This window comes from Rattus norvegicus, chromosome 4, assembly GCF_036323735.1.
Source record: "Rattus norvegicus strain BN/NHsdMcwi chromosome 4, GRCr8, whole genome shotgun sequence".
NCBI lineage: Eukaryota > Metazoa > Chordata > Mammalia > Rodentia > Muridae > Rattus > Rattus norvegicus.
Window position 1 is genome coordinate 64366146 of NC_086022.1, and position 16414 is coordinate 64382559.

General features: G+C 42.9%; 1 protein-coding gene across 20 annotated transcripts in view; it reads left to right on the forward strand.

Annotated features, from left to right (window-relative positions):
- Cald1 (caldesmon 1) overlaps positions 1–16414 on the forward strand; it is a 181180-nt gene that overhangs the window by 133240 nt on the left and 31526 nt on the right. For 11 of the 20 annotated variants that reach the window (XM_063285630.1, XM_006236261.5, XM_063285631.1 and 8 more), the window contains 2 exons: positions 11236–11382; positions 14497–14896. In XM_063285630.1, the coding sequence (XP_063141700.1) occupies positions 11236–11382; positions 14497–14896 (547 nt within the window). Of the gene's footprint in view, positions 1–11235; positions 11383–14496; positions 15452–16414 lie in introns of all 20 variants that reach the window. The other 9 variants (XM_063285627.1, XM_063285628.1, XM_063285623.1 and 6 more) reach the window with 1 other exon arrangement.

Here is a 16414-nt window from a genome sequence, read left to right on the forward strand (position 1 = left end):
AGGAAGTGAGTAGTAAATCTTTTTCCAATTAAAAGTAAGAGTGGAAGCAGAAAAGCTGTGGCGGGAAAGATCATAAAAGATCTGCTATGAAAATCCATTATCCATAAATTCCCCCACATTAAGCACCGCCTGTCTGTCTGGGAAGGATGCTGACACAGGCTCTGTAAGGACAAGCAGCCTCCCTCCGCCTGCTGTGCACCGTTTCCTCTGTGTCTGCAGGACCACTTTTCCTCCGCAGAGATTCCCTTTAATTACTCACAGGCTTTGAATCTCCATGTAAGGACATTCTGTCTTCGGATTTCTTCCCTCCCCAATTCCGTTGTTTCTTTCGTCAAATGTTTACCCATGTGATAACAGCCCCATAATTGAAAGCAAAACCACATGAAATTATGGGTCCGTGTACTGTGTCTCACAAATTCTTCAAGTTTGGGATCACTCAAGTGTTTAGATCACTCTAAAACCCTTCTAAGACGAGTTCGTGCCTTTCACCCAAGAAGACGGAAGTGCGTGTCTGAAAAGAATGTGACTTTGGATACACCTGTGGTCAGACGCGGCTGCGGCCGCATCAGCTCCTGGAACTGTGGAAATCTCCTGACACGCTTCTTTTAGCAGGTGTCAGTCAGTTGTGACAAATACGGTGTTATGGCCAGCTGTGAGCACCCGGGTTTTAGTTATTTTTCTCACGTCTGACTTTAAAAACTTGTCTATACTTAGTCTTTATTGCCCATGCACCATATACGTTAAAGCAAGATGTCCTTTGATAGGTGTGGTGGTCAGAGAACATCTCCAGTCTGATTTTACCCCTGCCCCGGGCTTTTGCATTTTGAAAGTCAAAGGACGTTATGAGTCGTGTTTCCGTATTTCGCACGTTCAGAGTTATGAGGTTTGTATTCGTGATGCTCATTAGAGAATCAGGCTGTGATCCATGACAAGCCAATGCTAATGAGAACGCAGGTAGCTGGTTTATCTGTGTTGGCAACTTTCCTTTTGATTGAGTGTTCAAGTGGACGGTGGTTTGGGCCAATTTTCTTTTGATTAACTTCTTATCCACTTACTTGTTTCCCTTTCTCCTTGTTAATTCGTGTCTCCTTGTAATGGTCTAACTCAGGCACCGACCAAATAATTTTATGCATCTTTTCCAACACCAACCTTCTCTTCCTAGAACTACATTTCTCTCCTTTTGGTTTTTTAGAGAGTTTAATTAGTGTGTGTGTGTGTGTGTGTGTGTGTGTGTGTGTGTGTGTGTACATTTGTGCAGAGGCCAGAAGAGTGATGGACCCCCTGGTGTTCCAGGATATTCCAAGCCACCTGAAGTGGGTACTAGGGACAGAGCTTAGGTCCTCTACAAGAGCAGTAGACGCTCTTTACCACTGAGTCCTCTCTCCAGCTCTCACCCAGCCTCCCATAAACTCTATAAACTGAAAAGCGAAAGTTTGTGCGGGAACAAGTTTATTGTTTGGCTATGGCGGGGGAGACGGATGGGGAGATGGAATGAATTCAATCGTGTCTGGGAGAAAGCGAATCGATTTCGGTTTATCTCAGGAAATTGTTATGGAATAACCCTTCCAAATCTGACTTTAATGATACGCATTCTTTCTTCTCAAAAGAAACGTGAGGAAAAATAACGGCTTCATAAGAATATAAACCCAGGTTTTATTCATTTTTATTTTTCCACTGAATATCATAAGCTGTTTGTGAACTTAAAAAAAAAAATGAAAGAGAGTGACTCCGTAAGATCAGAGTCGAAGAAGATTCTAGTCACTTGGCCCATCGCAGCACAGATCTCAAGGAAGGTTTGGAAAGCACGCTCAGGTCACAGCCATCTTTATAAACTACAGGGACTCCTAAGAAGACTGAGGCATAACGTTGCATGAAGATCGCCAGTCAGGGATTGCATATTCCATTATTATATAAAGTATTTAACAAGAAAACATTTTCAAATGTAGTATTTGGGAATACACACCATGGGGATAAAGCTACAAAACGAAAGGAGGAGGGGACTAGAAACACTGCAGAATTCAGGCAGGGGTGATTGGGAGCTGTTTAAAAGGCAAGGGAATGGTATTGAAAAGACGTTCACAAGCCCCTGATCAGCTTGAACGGATAGGTGTATGCCCATCAGACTGTCCGTTTGATCATTACTGTGTGAAGTTACACTATAGTCATGGGCAGACACAGCACTCTTTGTGATAAAAGGTTTTTTTTAATATTAAAAAAACTAATTTCAATCTTTTAGAATATTTCATCTTAAAATTTCTTGTGATGGTATGCATTGATTCATAAATGAATTCAAGCATCTGCTTGTCCCAGATAGGACTATTTTAGAATGTTTTCAGGTCTAGTGTCCTGGATTTCTCCTAACCAGACCCAATCTGATGATCAGTTCACACAGGATGCTGACGGATTGATACTAAGAACCAGCCTTCTCAGGTGTTTGTAGATGTAAGAAGGTCTTATTTTCTTTCCTTCCCACTGTCTGTTGCTCTGTAGCTCACGTCCCCATCATGGTCTGCGGCTACAGAAATGTGTGTGACTGTGAGATGCCATCATTGTATAAAGTAAATAAATGATGGGCAGGTGGTGACAACTTATGAGGACACGTGTTAAGAACATGAAATTTGCAAACATTAGGGAAACCCAACTATATGGTTGATATACAAACTTTAATGACTCAAGGGACGTGGGGAAGGGGAAGACAGGTGAACTGAGATGCACTTCTCTTCTGAGTAATTATCTTCAAGGTGACCCATTTTCTGTGTGCCTTGACACCAGTAGATAAGCCTCAATAATGATATGATAGGTCAATGAACCCTATAATGAATATACACATTATTTTTCCAGCCCCCCCAAAATTTCTTTTCAATCAGAGCCTTCCTTTCACTCTCTCCTTTTATTGATCTCTCTCTCACACACACACACACACACACACACACACACACACACACACACACGCACACATTGATTTGCCCATATGCTGACTGGAAATACTTTTATTTTCATGGGTTTTATTTTCCTACATTGTAGCTTTTAATTCCCTTCCTCTCAAGGATTCCAAGGGAAAACTTCAGAATCGGATTTCATATGCATTCAATGAAACCAGGAAATCTTGCCAGCACCCCACGTAAACAAAATTATATTTAAGAGCTTGGAATGTTTCGATAAAACTCCTAAGTTCCAAAGGTGCAGTCAGTCTACTGAACACAGAGGCCTCCTTTCAGTGCCTTAGGGCTTTTAACTCCTCATCGATGCATGGCCTCAGACTCACCAAGGGAAGTGAGCAGCCCACAGTGCCGATGAGATGTGCGTTGAACATCTGCTTGCACGCCATATCATGAAAGAAAACCCCTGGAGTTTTGGTACAAAAACCAGTCCTGGATGTCTATGAGTCATGTTGCCTCCAAGTAGAAGACATATTTTTAACCCACAGAAATGTTTAACTCTTTAAGTCAGATCCTGTTGCAAGAACTTCATTAAGACAATGACATTTGCAAAAACTATAAGGACTAATAATAATAAATAATAATAAATAATAATAATAATAATATCTACTTAAGAGTTGCCCATGAGGCCCAGGCCTTCTTCTACTAGATGATGAAGCCTGCATGGGAAGTGTGCAGTTGTGGGTAGCTGGGAACGTCTCTCAGGTTTGGCATCTCACCGACAAACTGGAAATCACTTTTGAAGTAGCATCACTCTTCTCAGATGACTCACAGGAAAGCGGAGGTCCCATGAGGTGCAGAACTATCAGAGCTGACCTTAGGTCCAGTCAACTCTCCACCGGCCTCTCGAGTCTCTGTGAATTCACCAACAGTGGCTTTCTGTAAGGTGTACTGTGGCAGATGAGGACCTCACTCTGTCTCTTGGCGGCATTTTTGGTGCATCCTTCTTAAGATATGGGAACATGGCAGGGACAGTCCAGGAAAGTGGGCTACAAGTTTCCATCCGAGTGGAGCATTCATGACTGGCCTCGCTAGAGAACTGTGAGGACCTCTCATTTTCTGAGGCTTTTCTCGAAGACCTGTAGGTTTTAATGCTCTTAACCATACAAGAAAATCGGTTCCCTGCCTTCAGTAAGAGTAGTTTCTAATTTTTCTTTTTTAAAAAGTTCATACAATATATTTTGATCATATTCTTTCTCCTTTCTCATCTCCTCCCAGCTCTTCCTCACCTTCCTACCCACCCAACAGCATGTTTCTTCTCAAAAAGGGGGGGGGGGGACAAAAACTGAAAACCAAAACACTGATTTAAAAAAAAAAGAACCAAATACATACAGAGAGAGAGAGAGAGAGAGAAATGGGGAAAAAAGAACCAAATACATACAGAGAGAGAGAGAGAGAGAGAGAGAGAGAGAGAGAGAGAAATGGTGAAAAAAAGAACCAAATACATACAGAGAGAGAGAGAGAGAGAGAGAGAGAGAGAGAGAAATGGTGAAAAAAAGAACCAAATACATACAGAGAGAGAGAGAGAGAGAGAGAGAGAGAGAGAAATGGGGGAAAAAAGAACCAAATACATACAGGGGGGGGGGAAAGAACCAAATACATACATACATACAGAGAGAGAGAGAGAGAGAGAGAGAGAGAGAGAGAAATGGGGTTCATTTTGTTTTGGCCAACTACTCCTGAATGTGGGGCCTGCCCTGGAGTGTGGTGTTTTATAAATAGTACTAGAGATATAATTTTTGCCTTCTTTCCTTTTCAACCTTCCTCTATCCCTCTCTCCCTCCCTCCCTTTCTTTGTTTCTTTCCTTGGTGGCGGTAGTGGTGGTGGTGGTGGTGGTGGTGGTGATGGTGGTGGTGGTGGTGATGGTGGTGGTGGTGATGATGGTGGAGCTGGTAGTCATGGTAACAGGAGTTAAACCTTCAGTCTTGCACATGTTAGGTGAAACACTCTACCACTAAGCTACATCCCTAGCTGTGTTCAATTTCTGAATTAGTTGAATTAGTGAGTTAGTTGCTTGGACTAGCTTTGACTGTACCTCAGCATCCCAAGTGTCTGAGAGTACAAGCGCACACCACTATGACCCAGACCATCCTGTAGACAGTGGGACGAGAATTTCTTTAGTGTTGCACAAGCCATGAGCAACAGTCAATGGAAGGAGGGTAACACAGAAGCAAGAAGACAAAGACTTTGTTTCTGAAGCAACTCTGTGCTTCCTTTCTCTCATCTGACGCACATTGAGCTCTTGACAGACTGAAGGAAAGAAGCTGAGTCCTCAGTGATTTCCTTGTTTGTCATGTTTGAATACTTTTATTTATATACACGTCTCCATCTCAAAGGACCAGAATTTAACTTGGTCCTATATGGAGGCAGCAGAGGTCTGGTGCTACAAGACTTAAGCTAGTTTTCTTGGAGCAGCCGAGACATTAGGAAATAGTTTTTGCTGGTATATAGACTTGAATTTTCTTATCAAGTCACACCAGGGCCTTTAAGCAATGGTTCTGGGAATGGAAGGGACACCGGCCCTTTACTTTTTCATGTCATAGATAGCATGTCATTGTCACAGACTTTGGGGATTGTCTGAACTCCTTTATAAGTATTATATTCGAGTACATGGTAGATTCCTTCTCTTTGCCCCAAATATTTGCTGAGTCATTTTGCTCTTAGCAACGCTGGCCTTTCACTGGAAAGGTGGGTCACATCTCCAGATGTTTGTGACAAGAGAGGAGCAAAAGCAGTTGCCAAGCAACGAAGCATAACAATTCCTCATAAACCCTCCTAGAGCCAGCATGGCTCAGGAGCCCACGGAACTCCAGTTGTTTTATTTAATAAAGAGTTGCTTAGTAGACTTGGACACTACCTATTTTTTAAATCACAATGGAATACATTTGATTAAAACTGTATGAAACGTAGCTGAGTCCTTCTCAGTTGGTTCAGAGGACCACAGAATCCCATATGACTCCTAAGTGGTCTGGGAAAGGTGGCTTTTTGGTGTGCCGTGGGCACACACGGATTGGTTAATACTGGAATCTGCTGAAATTTCATGGAGGCCAAAATGGGTTGTTACGCATCTCTAGACTTCTGGTTAGACAGGAATCTTGTTAGTCAGCAGCATTTCAAACGAGGTTAAGGCCGGAGTGTGGAAAATTAGAGATGCTAGCATTGCCTTTAATGCAGACCATGGCTGCTGCTGTAGTGATACAGTAAGGATCCTACAACTGTCTGTCTTTTTGGATGCATTCTGTGTGATGGCGAAGTGGGTGTGCCAACATATCGCGGGAATTGTTGTCACCTTTCTGAAGGCCAGATGACCAGTGCATCTACAGCCTCCGAAGAAAGCATCCTCAACTTCATAAGCAGAACTGGTAGCTTTGAGAACTCTTGAAGTCCTTGCACGACTCCTTATAGGGACATAAAGCTGGGAAAACATGTTTAATATCCAGTGGGATATGAGATTATAATATATCTGCATAATTACCATCTGGTGTACGTAGATATAAAATACTGTTTCCACTGACATAGTTTGTTGATGTGTTAAAATATAGTCATGAATAAGTTTAATTAAAGAAACTGGGGGATGGAGAGATGGCTCAGCGGTTAAGAGCACTGACTGCTCCTCCAGAGGTTGAGTTCAAATCCCAGCAACCACATGGTGGCTCACAACCATATGTAATGAGAGCTGATGCCCTCTTCTGGTGTGTCTGAGAACAGCTACAGTGTACTCATATAAATAAAATAAATAAATCTTAAAAAAAAACCACTTGCTGGCTATATTTAAAAAGAAAAAAGAAACTGTTTATGAAATAATACACATAGTATGACCCCACTTTATTGAAAATTAAAACACATATCTAACGTGCATCATGTCAGAGTTAGTTGGTATGCTTCTAAGCAGCTAATTTACCTTTGTCTTTATACATTAGGTAATTGTCTAGTCTTAAAACATAACAAGAGTCCATTGCTTTCAGAATCAGAACAGCAAACCACCAGTTTTTTGTTTTGTTTTGTTTTGTGTTTTAGTAAGAAAAAATAAACCCTAGCTGGGCATAGTGGCACACACTTTTAATCCCAGCACTCAGGAGGCAGAGGCAAGTGGATCTCTATGAGTTTGAGGCCAGCCTGGTGTACAGAGTGAGTTCCAATACAGCCAGACCTACATAGTGAGACCCTGTCTCAAAAAACAAACAAAAAAGAGAAAAGAAAATCTAAATCCATGGTGGATGTACAAAGGATCCACTGCTTTTTTAAAAGTCATCAATTGTTTGGCTCTCTGAGGGCCAGTGCAGGAGTCTCCCAGTTGAAGAGTTTGTCATTTACACAGTCTTACTTATAAAGCCAACTGATATGTTCTCTTTTGGTTTCGTGTGTGAGTGTGTGTGTGTGTGTGTGTGTATGTGTGTGTGTGTGTGTATGGTGTGGTTCTGACTGTGTTCATGTATGTATGTGTGTGGTATGTGTGTGGTGTGGTTCTGAGTATGCTCATGTGTGTATGTATGTGGAGTGTATGTGGTATAGCTCTGACTGTGTTCACGTGAGTGTGTGTGTGTGTGTATGTATGTATGTATGTATGTGTGGTATGTGTGTGCCTCTGCATGTGTTCACGAGTGTACAGGAAATGCACATGTACAAGGCAACCAAGGTTTTGATGGTCAGCATCTTCTCAGTTCTCTCAGTTGAACACAGAGCTCACTGATTAAGCTGGCCTAGTTAAGCTTGCTCTGAGTGTCCCCCTGTTCCTGCCTCCTGTGCAGAAGGGTTAAAGGCCCCCACATCCACCCAGCATTTACATGGTGCTGAGGACTGTAAGGCCAGTGCTCACAGTTGTATGGCAAGTGATTTACCAAGTGTAAATCTTGCCGTACTGATAATGCTCTTCATCCAGAGTCTGGGCCATTAGGATTGGGAATAGCATGACACCATGATGGTGGTGCCTTTATTGTTGTTTTAATTTGCTAAACAACTTTAACTCCTTGTTTTGTTAATAACAGTAAAAGACCATTCCCAAGCAACCTCTAGCAACTGTATCTATCCTAGAAGAGGGGTTACTAGCAGCTAGTGGGTTGCCCTTAGATTTTTAAGTTACAGAAAGCAAGAAGAATCAGAAGAGACATTAGAGATGACATTTTCTCAGGTTGCTCTTCCAGGAAGAAATCCAAGAGGAAGGAAGGCTGGTTGTGACCCAGCCATGGTAGCAAAACTAGTTTATCTCCCAGCTAAACAAAGTCAGCAACACATGAAACTCTCAGAGTAGGTGGAAGGAGAAAGATGGTGACATCTCATATATACGGAGAAACATTGACTAAAACACAAGAGTGAGAGTTTTGTGTTTAGCATGGGCTACCCCATATGTACCTTTCACATTTCTTGCTTGTCTTAGAAGAAGAAGAAGGCTACAAAATGGATGTGCTTTCACAGCTGATCTTGAGACGGGGAGACCAAATAAAGAATTCCTGTTTGCTTAGCTTGAGAGGCAGTTTTTAAGGACTTGTTCCCTCTGCTGTGGTTAGAGTGATCTACTGAGAAATAAGCCAAAGAAATATTAGGCCAAGAATTCAAAGGTTGAAGCCAAACCACTGGGAAGGGCTCTCTCCTGCTGATGACACCATAATTGAATTAGAAAGGAACATTTGTATGGTGTCATGTTGTCACCTCACGTTCAACACGTCTAGAATTGAACTCATGTTTCCTTACAAGGCTGCTCCTTAGATGAGCTTCTCCAACAATGAACAGATGATGGCGCCCATTACTGTGCTGTAGGGGGACACAGCCAGCATGTCTATGTGATTGCCACAGACTTAGGGCCACAGGAACTTATGACAGATTGATCAAAGGGCCAAATAATCCTAAGAGATCCCTTCTGAGAACCAAGTTTTCTGACTTAATTTAGGCATACGTTAATGCTATCAAGCTACTCTTCCCTCCATATTTGTGGAAAATTACCACTCGGTTTAATAAAATATGTAATAGTTATATAGATAGAACACACATGCTCACATATGACACTTTGTTTATATTGACATTTGACACAGTAGCAGAGTTTAGTGAGCATAGAGTCAGAATTTCTCAAGTAACAAAAAGCAAATGAGGGCTGGAGAGATGGCTCAGCGGTTAAGAGCACTGACTGCTCTTCCAGAGGTCCTGAGTTCGATTCCCAGAAACCACATGGTGGCTCACAACCATCTGTAAAGGGATCCGATGCCCTCTTCTGGTCTGAAGACAGCTACAGTGTACTTGTATACATAAAATAAATAAATCTTTAAAAAAAAAAGCAAATGAACCAACCTTTAGAATAGTGCTACTAAATACTATCACTCAATGATATTCAATAGTATAATTCAAAATATAATTCAGTAATACTCAATAGTATTACTGAAGAAAAAGACAACACAGATAAAGGTACTGGATCTAAGCTAATGCAAGCCTCGCTTGTGACTCTAAGATGAGCAAGCTGCCATTACTCACATGTGATGGACTGTATGCCTATGGCTCTGGTATTTTGTTTTCTTTAATTTGAAATTTATTTTTTTGTAGCTGCATACATTTTAAAAGTTTGTGTCCACTTAGAGGCATCTCTTGCTTTGGGTTGGGGAGATTGCTCCAGTGGTTAAAGCCCCTACCACATAAGGAGGAGGACTGGGGTTCAAATCCTACATAAATGTAAGCGGGCATAGTGGCTCTCTTGTAATTCCAGCCTGAAGCAAGATGGCTAGGTGGTCATATAAGCAAATTTTAGGTTTAACTAAGAGACCCTGCTTCAATGAATCAGGTTAAAAGCCTTCTAGGAAGACTCCTAACATCAGCCTCAGAGCCTTCATAGGCATATGCACACATTCACATGCAAATGCACATACACATGCAAGTGTACACACACACACACACACACACACACACACACACACACACAGCACAGCATATGAGTGTTGGCCTATTAATACATGTTTCAGTGAGCAGTATAGAACCTTTGAGTTAGCTGACACTCTTCCACAGTGCAAAGACTTTGAGGCTACCTATCAGTGGTCAATCGAGCACACACACACACACACACACACACACACACACACACACACACACTATCATAAGGTAACTGAAGGGGAAAACAAAATCTGACCAAAGAAGATATCTAGTGTCCTCATTTTTAATGAACACCTTTGGCTTATTAGAGCCAGAGTCTTGGTTTTGATTCTCTCTGATCTTTGTGTCAGAGTTGGGTCTAGTTCAAGCAATGTATCAAATTCTTTTTAATACATATTTTGATTATTTGGGTTCAATACTTGCTATCTCCATGTATAAATCTTGCATGTGATAATCAACTCAGTACAGAATTGCAAATAGGCTAGTCTACAGTATCCAAAGGCATCCTGCTTTGGTGTAGATGTTCTGGTTTATTTGATCAATGTAAATTATCCTCTGGGTCATTTGATGATGCTTTTCAAATACAAAAAAAAAAGTTTGAAAAGGAATTGGTTGGGTGCCCAAACTTAAGAAAGTGAACCATCCCTTTAAGAAAGAGCTGTGCAGCAAACCACTGAACTGAGAACGGGACCACCGTTGAAGGAATCAGAGAAAGAACTCGAAGAGCTTGAAGGAGCTCGAGACCCCTTATGAACAACAATGCCAAGCAACCAGAGCTTCCAGGGACTAAGCCACTACCTAAGGACTATACATGGACTGACCCTGGACTCTGACCTCATAGGTAGCAATGAATATTCTAGTAAGATCACCAGTGGAAGGGGAAGCCCTTGGTCCTGCTAAGACTGAACCCCCAGTGAACGTGATTGTTGGGGGGAGGGCGGCAATGGGGGGAGGATGGGGAGGGGAACACCCATAAAGAAGAGGAGGGGGAGGGATTAGGGGGATGTTTGCCCGGAAACCGGGAAAGGGAATAACACTCGAAATGTAAATAAGAAACACTCAAGTTAATAAAAAAAAAAAACAATAGCAACATTACAGTTACAGAGTAGCCACAAAAATAATTTTATGACTGGGGGTCACTACAACATGATAAACTGTATCAAAGGATCTCAGCATTAGGAAGGTTCAGAACCACTTGTATATAAGTTCATTAGGTTGTATAGATTGTTTGGTCTGATTAAATTGTGTGCCTGTGTGATATTATTTATGTATTTATTCATTTGCAAAGCTTTTTATAATAAAGCTTTAAAAATAAAAATAAAAAAAGAAAGAAAGAAAGAAAGAACTGTGGTCCATTAGCAGTCATTCCAGGATGCTTGGCCAGGACATTGATGACAACACATGTCGGCTGGCCATGCTGAGGTACTTGTCTTTTTAATGTTGCAGAATTGCCTATCAGAGGAATGATGATGACGAAGAAGAGGCTGCCAGGGAACGGCGCCGCCGAGCCCGACAGGAAAGGCTGCGGCAGAAGCAAGAGGAAGAATCCTTGGGACAGGTGACAGACCAAGTGGAGGCCCATGTCCAGAACAGGTACTGTCCTCCTCTCATCGAGGCTTCTCCGGGTTGTATCTTCATCGCCCTGGTGATGGAGTTTGCTGGCAGATCATCCCATCCTCAGACCAACGAAACCATTAATGGTTGGTTTTGCCGAGGTGCTTTCTGACTGGGTATCCCAAGCTGAAACTCACTATGTAACCCATAGTGAGTGGTTTTGGTTTGTTTCTCTTATTTATTGTATATTAAAAGGAGGCTGTTCATAGCTCCATTAACTGGGCCTATTTAAAAAAAAATCTTCAAGGTAAGGGGCTGTGGCCTCCCCAGCCCATTTCCTAGGGTGGTCTTGCCAATGCTGAACCATTAGAGACAAGTTTCATAAGAAATGTAATGTTTACGCAAACAATAGAAATCTTGGTCATTGGTCATTAGTCCCTAACTGGGGAGGAAGTGTAGCTAAGAGTGGGGGAGGGGCAGCTGTGATCACTGGGTTCCACTCCCTGGTTTTGAATCCCAACTTGGCAAACCGTGTGTTCCTTCACTTTAAAAAGTACAGCCACAGCTCCCTTTGAGGAGCAGGGCTCAACTGCAGGGAGGTAAGAGTTCGCATAAACACTCAATGCCTTGCACATAGAAAAGTGTGCTCTGGCTGAGTCTCCCAGGAAGGGGGCAGCGTGACCTTTTTCTGATCTCAAACTGAAGAGAGGAGTAAATAATTTTTAAAGTGGCATTTCTGAGGCCTTTCCTGAATCTATACCCAGTGTTGGACCATGGTTTTAAAAGTCACAACTGATTGATAGTGTTCTTAAATCTTGCTTCTGGACGGGGGTAACAGGGCTATGCTAGCACATAAGGCCCTGGGTTTGAGCCTCGGCTCAACAACCAAGTCAGCAGCACACACAAAGGCCCTGTTTCTACTTACATTTCATTTCTGCTTTAATTTTATTACTAGCTATTATATGAGATTACCTAAGTTTAACATTTCTTTTGCCAAGCTTGATGGCACATGCCTTAATCCTAGCATTTGAGAGGTTGAAGCAGAAGGAACAGGAGTTTGTGGCTAATCTTGGCTTTTTGGTGAGAGCAGGGTTACCCTGGACTACACAAGACCCTGTGTCCAAAGAACTAAAATAAAAAATTAAGTGGTTTTTAAGGAAAATACATTAAGGTATTAATTATCTACATATTAACTATCTACAAGTATAAAGAGTTCTTGGGGCTGAACAGTTAACTGGCACTTTAATAGCTACTGGTGACTGTTAACCATGATCTATAAATGAGGGCAAAGAAAGGTTCAGTGGAGTCTGTTGATTTCTTAACCAGTATCCTTGTCTGGCTAGCACTTTGGAATTTGCAGTACCTTTTCAAACCCTTAGAACTCAGTTGGTCCAAGAGTTCTTTGCACAGACCTTTTACATTGACCTCCCAGTTCGTGATATTTCTGTGGCCATGTAATCCATATGTGGCTAATTCACAGTGACAATGTCCTGCACCAGAGGCCAAAAAGGCTTAAAATCCAGGCTTTCCTCTGCTATATCTTCTTGTTAACTCTGAGATGTGTTTTTCCAAATCCAAGTGAACTTGAACATCAGAGGAGCCAAGTCTGGTATGAAGCATGAAATTTGATGGAGTTTCTAAACATTTGGAGGCATATGCTTCTAGCTCCAGTCACAGTTCTGGTATCACATGACTGGTAATTCCAGCCAGGAGGGGCCACGCCCTTGGTCTGGGCCATGTCCAACACCGGGGAAGAGTGACTGGGATGATGGACATGCTATAGTTTGGATTTTCCTTTTTTTGTTCCTTTAAAAAATAAACATTGGGTTAAGCCAGCCTTTACCCATTGGAGAAAAGGAGAAAAAGCTCTTTCTTCTTGAAAATCTGTACAAAGGAGTTAGATTGCCCAGATTAGTTATGGTAATATTGTTGCTATGACAATTTTAATATTTTAACACAGTATACTAGTGCACTGTGAATATTTTTATGTACTGGATAAGGTCCTTTCTGTCTTATTTTAATTTTATTGTTATTACTTTTATTATATTATTTTTTGAGAGAGGGGGATCCGATTTCACTGTGTATCACTGACTGCCCTGAAACTTGCTATGTTAAGCAAGCCAGCCTCAAACTCACAGAGATCCGTCTGCCTCTGCCTTCTGTGCTGGGATGAAAGGACTATGCCACCATGCCTGCCTCTCCACCTTTTTTTAAGACAGGGTCTCTCACTGAACCTGGAGCCCACTGATTCAGCCAGACTGGCTCCTCGGTGAGCCTCGGAGATCTTCTGTCCTTTCCTCGTGACTCTGTCAACCCCAAACCAACAAAGAGGGCAAACATAGAGAATACACACCTGATCAATTGTTTAATCCTGGACACATTGTTTATTCTGACATTTCTTTGGTTGCCTAGTCCTGTCGAGGTACGCGGGAGGGCAGAGGGTAGGAAATGCCATCCTTGGCTGGCAGTCATTACCCCGTGAATTGTGGAGCTCATTTAGATGTCTCCAAAGTGAAGGTTGTTGGCCTAACGTAGACTCTCCACACTCCCCACACTCCTCCCCTCTAAGTACCTCAGGCCCCACCAATCCAGATTAGGAATAACTTGGTGGCATTCGTATGAAACTATGACACTCACAGAATTCACTCATTATTCTGATTTGATCCTTGTCATAGTTGGGATCCACAATGGCACAGATTACAAAATCAAGGTTTGATCTCAAATAGTCTGTTTGTAAGGTTATTCAAGAAAACGACGGTTGGGGGTTAGGTAAGTGAGACACAGGAAGGAAGGCAACCAAGTAGAAGTTGCTTTCCAGCAGCATAAGTGGCCACTGTGGAGCTCTGGGACATAACTCCATTAAGAGCCATGACTGTTGAATTATCCTTCAAAACAAGGAGAAGCCAAAGTATTTATATGATGATTCTCCTCAGCTTTTGTTGAGTGATATTGATACTCAGAGCTCCTACAGCAAGTTGAGGAGACCCAGTGGCCTGAGAAAGACCAAGAACAAAGATTTGGATAGACTCAGTTGGAAGCGTAGAGTGGTAACATCTAGGGGCATGCGAGCTGGATACTGCTGGCACCTGCTCTTTCTGGCTTCAGGTGCCTCTGTATGCTTGAGTAACCAACACGATTCCTTCTGTCACACAGTGTCCCCGATGAAGAGTCTAAGCCAGCCACTGCAAATGCTCAGGTAGAAGGTGATGAGGAGGCTGCTTTGCTGGAGCGCCTGGCCAGGCGAGAAGAGAGACGTCAAAAACGCCTTCAGGAAGCCTTAGAGCGTCAGAAGGAGTTTGATCCAACCATAACCGATGGCAGTCTCTCAGTCCCAAGCAGAAGGATGCAAAATAACTCGGCTGAAAATGAGACAGCAGAGGGGGAAGAAAAAGGAGAGAGTCGCTCAGGACGGTATGAGATGGAAGAAACAGAAGTGGTCATCACGTCCTACCAGAAGAACAGCTATCAGGATGCTGAAGACAAAAAGAAAGAAGAAAAGGAGGAGGAGGAGGAGGAAGAGAAGCTGAAGGGAGGGAACCTTGGCGAAAATCAGGTAGAGGAGATGGTAGAAGAGAAAACACCAGAAACCCAAGAGGAAGCTGTGGTGATGGTATTGGAAAATGGGCAAGTTAGCGCAGAAGAGTCCAAAGCAGAGGGGGATGGGGAACAAGACGCGGAGGGGATAGCCCATCGGAAAAAGATGGAGGCAGAAGAGAGAGAGAGAGCTGAGGCAGAGAGGCTGAGGTTGGAAGCAGAAGAACAAGAACGAGAAAGAACCAAAGCTGAGCAGGACAGAAAGCTGGCGGAGGAGAGGGAGAGGAGGGAGGCTGAAGAGAGGGAGAGGAGGGAGGCTGAAGAGAGGGAGAGGAGGGAGGCTGAGGAGAGGGAGAGGAGGGAGGCTGAGGAGAAGAAGGCCAAGGCAGAGGAGGAGGCGAAGGCTAGGAGGATAGAAGAACAAAGACAAAAAAGGCAGCTAGAGGAGCAAAGGAGTGAGAGGCAGGAAGCAAAGGACAAGGGGGAGAAGGGAGCGGAGAAAGCTGACAGGAAAGGGCTGACTGGAAGGGAGGCACAAGACGACAGACTGCAGACAGCGGTCCCCAAGACACAGGTACAGTAAGCACTGTGCACCTACTGTGTGATGCCTGTGACTCATGAGAAATGCAATGCACACCCAACTTGGGGGCTGAGGCCTCGTGCACATCACCACACGTGCTTGATCCGTTGGCAAACTATTCATTTTTTTTTCAGGCCATAGCAACACCCAAGCATAAAGCAATTGGGCCAAGTATGCAACCAACCCAATGAATGGGGCAACCAGAGAGAAATCAATTGCTCTGTGCTTGGGCGTTATGGTCATAGAAAAATGAACTAACCCAAAGATGCTGAATGTGGTGGATTTCTGTCAGCTTGTTTGAACGTCTGCATCTGAATTCCCTCTTTCTGTCAGGGAAGCCTGGGTGTGCATGAGGCAAGAGGCCTGTACTTCTCACCTCGCTCTGGTGTTTGATGGCAGTTTTTATTTTTAATTTTAAAATTAGGGGTTGGGGAGTTGAAATAGAAAATTAAGTTCCAACGTTTAGTCTTAAATAGAAATATAAATCCTTTGAAGTTGACTGGAATCAGGGGGAGAAAGGAGAATGTTGGACATTCCCCAACCCCCAAAAAAAACAAAAATAAAAATCAACCCCAAAAGCCTGACATGCCATCATGCAGACCTGGGTTTAATGTAGACTTGCAGAAAGCCATTCCTCTGGGGCAGTGCCAGTTAACAGCTGATGGACAATTAAGAGTATGCAGTTTGCTACGTGGCTCTGGAAAGATGGGGGATAGCAGTAGGGGAAGGAAGTGTAAAATACAAACATTTTGTGTTTTTTTTTTCTCTATCTGCAAGGCTGCATTAAAAAAAACACAAAACCCTCTAAGGGCTGTAAAAGACAAGAGAAATGCTTGCACGCTCAGCTCTCCAGAGTGAGCTCTGCCACTGCACTGCACTGAAGTTGTTTTCCACCCCTGCTTCTGTACCCAGGGCTCATGCACATGGCTGTAATTGAGAGAAGTCATGATCAGGATG